This window comes from Plasmodium brasilianum, chromosome 14 (assembly GCF_023973825.1).
Source record: "Plasmodium brasilianum strain Bolivian I chromosome 14, whole genome shotgun sequence".
NCBI lineage: Eukaryota > Apicomplexa > Aconoidasida > Haemosporida > Plasmodiidae > Plasmodium > Plasmodium brasilianum.
This window is the reverse complement of record NC_090127.1, coordinates 1,119,451-1,131,314: the sequence shown is the minus strand read 5'-3', so window position 1 is coordinate 1,131,314 and position 11,864 is coordinate 1,119,451. Positions and strand designations below refer to the sequence as shown.

General features: G+C 26.6%; 3 protein-coding genes across 3 annotated transcripts; all 3 read left to right on the top strand.

Annotated features, from left to right (window-relative positions):
* Positions 1-1,392: 1,392 nt before the first annotated feature.
* MKS88_005467 (calcium-dependent protein kinase 3) lies at positions 1,393-3,413 on the top strand (the record flags this gene model as incomplete). The annotated part of the gene is made up of 3 exons (XM_067218731.1): positions 1,393-2,739; positions 2,899-3,000; positions 3,282-3,413. 3 exons carry the CDS (start codon positions 1,393-1,395, stop codon positions 3,411-3,413), a joined length of 1,581 nt encoding a protein of 526 aa, XP_067070677.1.
* Positions 3,414-5,116: 1,703 nt separating this feature from the next.
* On the top strand, positions 5,117-10,181 carry MKS88_005466 (uncharacterized protein; the record flags this gene model as incomplete). Its single annotated transcript, XM_067218729.1, has 2 exons — positions 5,117-7,679; positions 7,774-10,181. 2 exons carry the CDS (start codon positions 5,117-5,119, stop codon positions 10,179-10,181), a joined length of 4,971 nt encoding a protein of 1,656 aa, XP_067070676.1.
* A 923-nt stretch (positions 10,182-11,104) lies between these two features.
* On the top strand, positions 11,105-11,821 carry MKS88_005465 (C-Myc-binding protein; the record flags this gene model as incomplete). Its single annotated transcript, XM_067218728.1, has 2 exons — positions 11,105-11,276; positions 11,667-11,821. 2 exons carry the CDS (start codon positions 11,105-11,107, stop codon positions 11,819-11,821), a joined length of 327 nt encoding a protein of 108 aa, XP_067070675.1.
* Positions 11,822-11,864: the final 43 nt, after the last annotated feature.

Genomic DNA, 11,864 nt, shown 5'->3' with positions numbered 1-11,864 from the left:
TTTTTTGTTGTCGTCTTTATCTTATGTCTTTCTTTTTCGAGTAACTTTTTAAATTTTAGCTTAGTCTTCATTTTTCCTATTATCACTATATAGACTTTATTTCTCTCGTAATATTGCGTTACTTTGTATCATTTTGTGCACCTATATGTTATGATGTGCTATTTTGTGGTCCTTTGTTCTATTTTGCGCTATACTGTGTTATTTTTTTTTTATTTTTTTTTTTTTTTGAATAACATGCTTATTATTTCTAACTTTATTTAAAAATAAAATTCTTTTTTTCCCTAAACGATTGAAGGGTTACTTAAATGATATACACTTCAAGTGTGCATTTTTTTTTTTTTTTTTTGCAGATAAAAAAAATTGGTATATTTTAAATTGTTTCCATTGTATTTTAGTTTTATATAAAAGTATTTTAAGCATGCACAGAAAGAGGACGATTAAATTAATTCATCCTTATATGTGTATACATATATATATATGTGGGTATTTATGCGTATATATATATATATATATATGTTGGTATATATGTGTGTGGTTATACATATATATGTGGGTATATATGCGTGGGGATATACATATATATGTGGGTATATATGCGTGGGGATATATATATACATTCACGAATATTTCCTTTTAAGCGCAAAAATGCTGTAGTCAGCAACTACGCTCGTGTTTGAAAGAATAAGAAAAATTTTGTTTTCATAAGATAAACTAAAAAAAAAAAAAAAACGCAAAAGAAAAATTAATAACTCGTAGATATAAGACATTCAGTAAGAGTTTACCTCTTATGAATGAATAACTGTGAACGTGAATTAATTATATTGTTTTGAGTTAATCTCCCTTATGTACGATGTTGTTACATTTACGAAATAACGTAAATGATATTATTTTAAAATAAAAATTTATGTACATACATGTATTTGTGCATACGTAAATATATTAATGCACTATCTTTTTTTTTTTTTTTTTTTCTATTTTACATTTAAAAAATCTTTTATTGTATAACACTTTTAATGAATATTTTAAAGACTAATTTATATTTTTTTACATTTGAAATTTCGTTTTAGCTGTAGTTGTAGTTTAGTTTGTTCATGTCTGTCTATATAATACCGTAGTATTTTTGTTTTCCTTCTTTTTGTTAATTTCGTATATATTTTTAAAATTATTTTTGTTATATTTCGATCTTTATTTTTAACTTTGTTATATTTTGTTATTTTTTTACTTCATTTTGTTATATTTTGCTTTCTTTTCTTTTATTTCCATTTATTTTGCTCCTATTTATTTTACTTCTTTTTTCCTATTTATGTATATATATATATATATATATATATTTTTTTTTTTTTTTTTTCTCGTGTGTATATATGTATATGTAACGCATTACAAGTACAGAGCATGCCTTTGAAAAAAACGCCTTTTTCATTTATTTCTGACACAATTTCGAATATAAAAAATGAAAAGAGGAAATGCGAAACGGATTCATTAAAGAGAATAAATTCGTATGAGCATATTAAAGAATTAAAAGTACCCGAATTAGGTAATTTTAAAATAGTCCGGGTTTTGTTAAAAGGGTTATCAAGTACATTATGTTTATGTCAGTGGAATATTGACTGTAGAAAAACTTTGGTTCTTTGTAATTATGTAAAGTATATAAATAATGATATAGTAAGTTGGAATATAAAAATAGATGAAGCAAACAAAACAGACTTAGATAGCTGCAGCATAAAAACAGAGAACAGTATAAATATTTCTTCAACTAAAGAAATATCATACACAGAAAGAATGTTAGGTTGTTACAGAAATGGTAGGAAGCAAAGCGACAACCGTGCGAGTGAAGCAGAAATTTGTAATTATGAGTATATAGGAATGGCTAATTTTTTTACAAATGATAATGAAAGAACAAATGAAGACGACAAGGGAGACTACAAGGATGACTATAGTTGGCATGGTGGTAAAGATAATCATTCAAGTAATAACAATTCAAATGGAAGCAACAATGCTGATACAAGCAACTATGTCGGTGCAAGTAGCCATGTAGATGCAAATAGTCAAGTCGGTGGAAATGGTAATATGAATGATTATCGCATTGATGATGGGTATAGCGATAGCCTCTACCTTGATAGAAGCAATAGCAGTGATGAATACAAAATATTTCATTTGGTTCTTAAAATAAAACATAAAAGATTATACTATAAAAAAAGGGATATTGATGAACTAAGAGAAGAAATAGAAATACATAAAAAATTAAAACATAGTAATATTTTACAAATGATATTAAGTGCAGAAGATGAGAATGATATTTGGGTGTTTTTAGAATATTCTTCCATTGGGGATTTATATTCATATGTAGGTTTCAATATATTACAAGAAAAAGAAGTTAAAATAATTGTAAGCCAAATTTTATTTGCTTTATACTATCTTCATATTAAAGGAATAATACACTGTGATATTAAACCACAGAACATATTGCTCTTTCAGATAGAAGAATCAATCTTACATGATTCTGATGTTTTATCGGATCTAGAAATGCCACATCATAGTACTATGTGTAAAAAACTAAACTTTAAGAAATTGGTTAGTTCGATAAATGAAAATACAGCAAATAGTCCAAACAGTAATACTTTTAAAAGTATCATAAAAATAGGAGACTTCGGATTATCAGTAAAGTGTGCATTTGATCAATTTTATCCTTACAGAGGAATTAAAGGAAGTTATGGTTTTATTGCTCCTGAGTTGTTTCAAGTTTGTTTTAAAATTTTACATAAAATAAAAAAATTGCAATATTGAAAATAATGCTCATTAGCCTTTTTTGCAAATAACGAAATTGTATTCATTTATATCATTTGAAAATGGATCCACATTTTTTCTTTTTCTCTCTTTTTTTTTTTTTAATTTGTGAAGGAATGCAATTTCAATAACAAAATAGATATGTGGGCATTAGGAATAATTATCTACGTCCTCCTAGGAGGATACAAACCCTTTTATCCTTGTTCTAAATTTGAGGTGAAGAAGGAAAATAAAATCGGATTTACGAAATTATTTTTATTTTTTTTTATTTTATTACTAAAGTATTTGCGCTAAGTTGTTAGAAGTTATTATATATATTTTTTATCGAAATGTAATATCTGCCAGTACGCAATAATAGCGAACGTTCAGAATGTTACATGCGTGTGTATAATACATGTTTGTATATCTATGTGTATTAGGTATGTATATGCGTGTGTGTGTGTGTGTGGGGGGTGATCATGTATACATATTCGCATCAATGTATTTTTTTTTTAAAGGAAAAAGTGACATTCCACGAAAGATATTGGTTTAACATATCGCCAGAAGCTAAGAATTTTATTCAGTCACTATTACAAATTAACCCATCGAAAAGGCTGAATGTGATTGAAGCTATAGACCACCCATGGTAACAATGCCCAGACAAACACATATGTTCATTTATACATATTTATGTAAATATATATATATATATATATATATATATATATATATAATAATATAATATATATATGTATGTTCATATATTCATATACATATTTATGTGTATATACGTTAATTCTATAGGATAAAGAATTATTTTATCAGCACGTAGGAGCAAATATAGAACAAGAAATAAACTTATAACAAACTACTCCATAAAGTAATATTCTATTATTTTATGCTCCAAACCAGAGAGAGGCTAACGTTTTATTACGTCCACAAAAAAAAAAAAAATAAAATAAAAAAAATAAATAAAAAAAAGAAAATAAAAAAAAAAATAATAAAATAAAAGGTTGCAATAAAGGTAAATATCAAGGTATGATAGAATGATCAAGCAAACTTGTGAACAGTTCAAGAGATTTCTCCTTTTTCCATTTTTTCATCTTTTCCACTTTTGTTATTTTTTAGCAGTTTTTCCTTTTTTTTTTTACTTTTTCCCATTTTTTTCTTATCTTTTCTTATGTCCTCATATTTTTTATCATACTTTTAAATTAACAACTTATCATTTGTTTAATGTAAATTTTCGGTATTATTAGAAAAACATTTACATGTTTATTATTTCATAAAATGAGAAGAAAGAAATGCATTTAAAATTTTTTTTCACAACTTTTGGCATAATTGGCTTTAACACATTAAATCTTATTTCTAGTACTATTATATTTGTATCTTATTCCCTATAAAAATTGTTATTTTTTTTTATTTTTTCCAAATATTTGTTGTATAAAATAAATAATGGAGAAATTTAGCAGGTGACGTCATAATGTATGTACATGGTTATACTGAATATATATGCATGTACATATTTTTTATATATCTATTATACATTAAATGCTCTTCTTCTACTTGGAAATATTTGCGTAAGAAAAAATTAAAAAAATTTTTTTTTGGTATGTCTATCAAGGACTCTAAGACAATTAAATGAAATTACTCATAAGTGAAAATATCTCAAAATTCTCTATAATAAGGGGGATGAGGTCCAAAAAAATGTTTTGTCATAAAATTTATTGCACCAGCACATAAAAATGTAAAAGGTTATAAAACACGGAAAATCAGGTAAACAAATGTACATATATGTATACATTTACGTACTTATATGTATATACTCATAAATATTTTTAAATTAACCTCATTTTTTTATTGTTTTAACGTATTATTTAAAAATACTTTTTTTTTTTTTTTTTTTTTCCTTTGTATATTCAATTTTATGATATGTTGTAGGCACATGTTTGTTTGCTTGCTTTCTTTTTGTAGTCAAGAAAAACTTTTTAACATTCATTTATTTTTATCTTAAGAAATTTTATGTATAATGAGTAATGCGTAAACAATTAATGATATATATATGTATATATGTATGTATATATGTATGTACGTATGCATGTATGTTTGTATTTTTTTTATTTTTTTTATTTTGGCATGTTATTACTGTAATCTGTGTTTTTGTTACATGAACACAGAGTATTTTTATAATTAGTAAATTTTTTGTCTAGGGTATTTGTAAAAAATTGTTTCTCATTACACTTTTGTAATTATGCTGTAGTTAAAGCATAATTGTCTTGTAATTCTTTTTTTAATTTTTCAAACGTGAAATTTTATTATATTTTATTTTATCTTTTTTATTTTATTTTTTAAATAAATGACTCATAGTAACACCTCGGTATTTTTGTTTACTGTGCAAGGCATATTGGCGTCGCTGACATGTGGGCTATGCTGTTTTATATATGCCTATTGTTGTAATAGTAAACACCTTAAAAGTGATACTAATAATAAAGAGGAAAGGGGCAATAAAAGAAGTATTTCTAAGTTAAGTTCAGACAGTTATGATTGTTCTACCTTTAAAAAGAGTAAAGTGCAAACGAAAAAGAAAACTGAAAAGGAGAAGTTAAGCGAATTAATAAATAACAAGGCAAATGAATATAATGCTATTTCATTAGAAAAAAAGTTAAATTGTATGGAGGATGGTATATCAAATGCAAAATTATTAAAAAAGGGTACTACTGATGAATGTAGCGCAAATGGTAGCAGCGAAAACAGTCATTGTATTAAAGCTGATCAAGAAGTACACCAAGAAAACCGTTACAACAAAGGAGCTAGCAAAATGATGACTCATTGTGCACAGATGATAAATAGTAACAAAGGGATATATAACAAAACTGTATTAAATGCAAGCAACAGGAATGATAGTAGTAACAGAAGTAATAGTAGTAATATTAATAGTAGTAATATTAATAGTAGTAGTATTAATAGTAGTAATATTAATAGTAGTAATATTAATAGTAGTAATAGTAATAGTAGTAATAGTAATAGTAGTAATAGTAATAATAATGGTAATAGTGGAAGTATAGGTAGAAGTAGTAGTAACAGTAGTAGTAGTAATAAGGAGTTTTTTTCAAGGAGAAGGAAAAACGATCTTGAAGAATATTATGACCTAAATGAATTAATGAACAAATACGAAAATAAGAGTAGTGCATACATGGAAGGCAGTAACAGTAATAATATAGCTCCAATAATTTACAATGAAGACAGACAAAAATATTTAAGCAATAATAACAATACCACCCATAATATCTGCTCACACGAAAGAGCATTATTCACTCGTGGTAATAACATAAACAAAAATACTATACCATTTGATGAGAATAGAAATACCTTTAATAAACATAAGAAGGATAGTTACATTACAAATAGAGATTATAAAAAGGGGAATAAAAATAATTCTACAAATATTGTTTTTAGCAATGTTTGTACAAGAACTAAAGGAGAAAAAAGTAACAACATTACTGTTAATAATACCACTGCAGGCGATTATAAATCAAAATGGAACAGTCTTCAAAGTGATGAAGAAAGAGCTATCAATCAAAATATGGAAAAAACAAACTATAATAAGGCAATTTTTAAAGAGGAAAAGTTATATATTAAAAAGGAGGAGGAAAATACTACAAATATGACAAATGAATTAATGGCTGATCATTACAATGATATTATAACAAAACCAAATAAAAAAAAAAGCGGACATAGAAATAATTTTTATAATTCACGAAAGGAATATAAATATTATGTAAATGATTGTGAGAATTATGAAGATAAAGAAAAGGAAATAAATTCTATGCAAAGAAAACAAATGAATAATTTCATCTCCCCAAATAAACTAAATTACGCATATGCTCAGTCTTCTAATTTAATATTAACAAAATATGATGAAAACACTCTTTTGAAAAATTATGAAAATATATTTGATTCGCTTGACAGAAATATGTCTATCAATAGGGAAGTTAACAATTTAGAAAATAGCGCGAACATAGCTACAACATGTACCAACATAAATAGTCGAAATTTATCAAAACGCGAAATTGAAAGGTCGAGGAAGCTTCCCATATATGACACCTATTCCAGTTCTAGTCATACGCTAGATAGTAGCACCTCCTTCAGCCGAAACAGAAACGGAAGTAACCAAAATGTTCTCATAGAAGAAACGGCAGTAGTACCAGCATATGGAGCAATAAATATGCCTCTATACCCATGCGAAAGGCACATGCATAATCTTGGCATGTGCATCGATAGTAGCAACAATAGAACTAATCATAGCAGCAATCATAGCAGCAATCATAACAGCAATCATAACAGCAATTATAGCAGCAATCATAGCAGCAATCATAACAGCAATCATAACAGCAATCATAGTAGCAGTCATAGCAGCAGTCATAGCAGTAACAACGGCGATGGCAACATTTGTAGGGTTCCAAGCACTGGTAGTTATTACGAAAGCAAAAACAACAACTCTAATGACACATTTCAAATTAAGGACATAATGGCAAGTGATCAAATACACAGCAATTTTGTAAATTTTGATAAATCTAAAAAGATTCCAAAAAATAAATTATTTTATAATTCTAATATGGAAAGTTTGTTAAAAGCAAAAAGAGAAACTTCCTTATCTTTAGGACATTTGAAAAATGAAAAAAATTTTTGTTTATCAAGAGAAAAAATATCCAAAAAAGATAATAAAAGGGAAAGACAAAGTAATAAAAACAGTATGATGTTTTATAGTGTACCGGAGCAAAAACATTTTAGCAGTTACAATAGTAATAGTATCACTACTAACACTGCTTGTGATATAATTAATGGTAATATGAATATCTGTGTGAATAATAATAGATTTAATAAGATTGATACTAATCACTTGAACGGTGGAAGTGACCGTATAAATTACTCCTCTTTAGAAATGGTGCAAGGAGGGAAATTCGAAAAAAAAAAAAAAAAAATTTTATAACCATTCTTTTGAGCATTTACTAGAACGGCCACTAGAGCGACAACTTGGACCGTCATTCAAAAGGTCATTAGAACATTCACTTGAGCGACCGTCGAGAATCGGAAGAAACGAAATATATGAAGAAGAAGAAGAACAACAACAAGAAGAAGGAGGTAGAGAAAAAAATAGAAATGCAGATAATTACTCATCGTGCTCAAGCCTCTTAAAAAATTGTGATAATGGAAAACCATTAATGCAGAAACAACAGTTAGATGATTGTACATGCTTATCAGAGTATACGTACGAAAATTATTCTTTTCATCCTTTAGAAAAAATAAACTGTAGTAATGAAAATTACACGAATTCAAATAAATATGAATATTGTGGAATATGTCCTCCTGTTAATAATATCATCCCATTACGCAACTCTTATAGAACATTCGAAGATATATCAATAAATAAATGTAAGCGAAAGGAAAATAAAACAATGAAAACAAAAAGTGAATATTGTGATGACATGTTTTTATTAACGGATGATAACCTTGATTATTACAACATATGGAGAGAAAAAATACAAAAAAATAATATCAATAAAACGAATTATAAAAGTAACAAACAAACAATGTTAGAATCATTTAACAGTATTACGAATAGGGGTGAACAAAAATTACAGTTCAACAAATATAACGAATACACGCATGCACCTTCAGTTACTTACAATGCATGGGCAGAAGTTAGAGAGGGGGAAAAAGAACGCAATAAAATGAAAAGAACTACTACTACTACTGCTGCTGCCAATGGTACTACTACTGCTGCTGCCAATGGTACTACTACTACTGCTGCCAATGGTACTACTACTACTGCTGCCAATGGTACTACTACTGCTGCTGCCAATGGTACTACTACTACTGCTGCCAATGGTACTACTACTTCTGCTATTACTGCTACATACATGTCTGGAGGCGAAGAAGAATCTAGTGCATTCGTACACAAAAAAGAGACCGAAGAAGAATTTAAAAAAAAAAAAAAAAAAAAAAAAGATAAATTGAATGGGTACAAAAATAATAAAGAAATTAAAGACATTATATATGCATATCTACAAAATTCAAAAAATGAATATAATATGACAAATATGAATAACTCCGAAATGTTAATAGAAAAAATGGTAAATAAATACGGCAGTCAAGTGAATTTACATAAAGATACATATACAAAAGAAAACAAAGAAAGCAAAAAGGCATCAAGTAAAAGTACACCTCATAACTGTTTTAAGGAAAATTTAGAGAACATTAGAACAACAAAGGAAAAAGTAGATAATGATGAAGCGTTTACAGAAATAGAAAAAATGAAAAAAAAAAAAAATAGATCTGTTCCAATAAAAAAAATGGAGAATAATTGTGAACAAAATTTTATTCAACATATGCAAGAATCAGGAAGTAGGAAATCTAATAAAAACATGAGTTCTTCATCTGAAAATGAAAATAAAAATAACAGTATATACTTGAAAAATGAAAAAGAAGAAAGTAAACTTTGTATTGTGAAAAAAGAACATCAAAACAATATCGATATGATGAACCAAACTGTTAGAAGAAGCGCTAGGATGAAAAGTAAAACATATAAAAAAAAAAAAAAAAATTTTGATATTGACACATACAGTAAATATTCAAGTGCGGAAAGAAAAAATAAAAAATTAAAAAATGCGGAAGAAAAGGTGAATAACAAGATAAATATTAAAAAAGAAGGAATGATAGATAAAAACCAAAAAATTCCAAACTTACAAAAGGTGCAAAAAATGGAAAAACAAATTATGTCCAAGACACTACCGATGGAGCTAAAAATACTTAAGGATAAAGACGTTTTAAGTGAAAAATACAAATTAAATGTATTGGTACAAAAAAAGCAAAATTTTGATGAATACAGATGTGCTTCAGGATTTGTGAATTTTTTAATAGAACACATTCAAGAAAAAACAAAAAAGGAAGAAAAAGAAAATTTTGACGATTTATTGAAATTTGTATTAAAATTAATAAGCATCTATAAAATTAAAACAATAGATTTCATAGAAGCTTTTCTAATTCTTGAAACAATTAACCTAACTGTCCTTAGAGAGAACCCCATTGAAGAATGGGTTTTAGTTACATTTCATTTTCTAAAAGGAAATATGATAAACCAGAATCTAAAATTCATAATTAATTCGTTGAAATTAGATAATGTAATAATCAGTAATGTAACAGCATCTTTTTATATGAACAAAAAACCTATTAAAATGACGGAAACAATTACTAACAGGGTTCTTACCATATTATCAAAAGTAGTAAGAAGAAGATCTTCAAGAATTAAAATATTTAATAGCTTAAATGGTGAACATAAATCTAAAGAGGCACATGAAGAGGTTGAACTGTTGGGTTCTTGCTGGCAGCCAGTTAATGTAGACGGAACACCTGAAAAATGAAGAAAAAAAAAAGAAAAAAAAAATACATTAGAGGAAAAACAAATAAAATACAAACCATTAATGTGAAAAAAAGAAAAAAATCGATAAAATAGGTAAACCAAGAAATCTTCGGAAAAAGTATATTTAAAATGAATATTGAAAAAATATTATTGTTTTTGATACCACTTCCTTTCTCTCCAGTAGTGTGCGTAATTAAACAATGAGTCATCATACATGTGTATATAGGATTAATTAGAATTTCAAAAAAAGTTAAGAAACGTTGAGTCAGAGTATTCCCACCCCTGTCAAAACTGTACGTTATATTTATTACACTTATTAGACTTATTACACTTATTAGACTTATTACACTTATTAGACTTATTACACTTATTAGACTTATTACACGTGTTACACTTATTATACATATTGTTTTACTTTCCCTTTTTTTTTCTCCTCTTTTTCTTCTTTTTTTTTCACACCCTCTCCCTCTTTGTAAATAAATATAATAAATCGAAGCAAAAAATGTGCAAGAACGAATAAAGCGCTACGTCAGTTTGCTGCTTAATTTTCGCTTTACATTTTAAATTCTATTCATGTCTAGTTTGTGCTAAGCAGATATTCTGTTCAGCTATATTTTTTGCAAAAAAAAAATTGAAAACTTGTCTAATTTTTTTTTTTTTTTTTTTTTTCATATTAACATTAATAACATTTTAACGTATTTCCGTAATTATTTACATACGCAATATTATTTAAAATGTTGACATAATTTTCAAATGTTCCTACAGTAATGTGAACTAAGAGAAATTTTTTACCTTTACTTTTTTTGCTTTTGGAAATGTAGTATTTAACGAAAAAACATAAAGTGTTTTTAATAATTAAATTATATATTTGTAAAATAGGCAGAGTATATTTTTATTTATAACAAATACAGAAGAAGTATAGAAATGAGCGCTCCTGAAGGTATAAACCATATAAAAGATGATTTTATCAGATATTTAGAGGAACATGAAGTAATAAATCATATAAGCCGTGTTCTTTTAAAATTATTTGAAGAAAAAGAAAAACCTAATGATGCCATTAAATTCATACGTGAACATTTGTATAACGCAGCAGTGGGTAAGTAATCATGTATTCATTTACCTCTTTTTTTTTTTTTTTTTTTCGTATGTCCAAAATATATTTTATTAGATATGTGTACATATATAAAAATAGGTATATGAGCAGTATGTTCTAAATGTTAAGCTATTCTGGTTAATTCTTTTTCTATATAACAAATAACTTTTCATATACCATAACTAACTGTTCTTGTTTATAAGACATAGGAAACTATATGAATAATTTTTATTGCTTATGTATTTTATCACATATTCTTGCTTATCATAATTAATCTAACCCTATAAATCGCTGTTTGGCCATTATTACTTAGTTATTACAGCTTTGTCATCACTACTTCACTACTACTATTTTGTCATGTCCTGACTTTTAATTATATACTTTTTTTTATAGATGTATCCATAGATGATTTAAAACGGGAGAATACGTTTCTTCGACAAGAAAATCAAAAACTAACGAAAAAATTTGAAGAGCTTAATGATACATTAAAAAAACTGGTTCATAGTCAAGGAGGCTTAGACGACAAAAATATAACAGACGATAAATAGACAAGTGAAAAATAAAAAAATAATAAAACAGAAGCTATGAAGT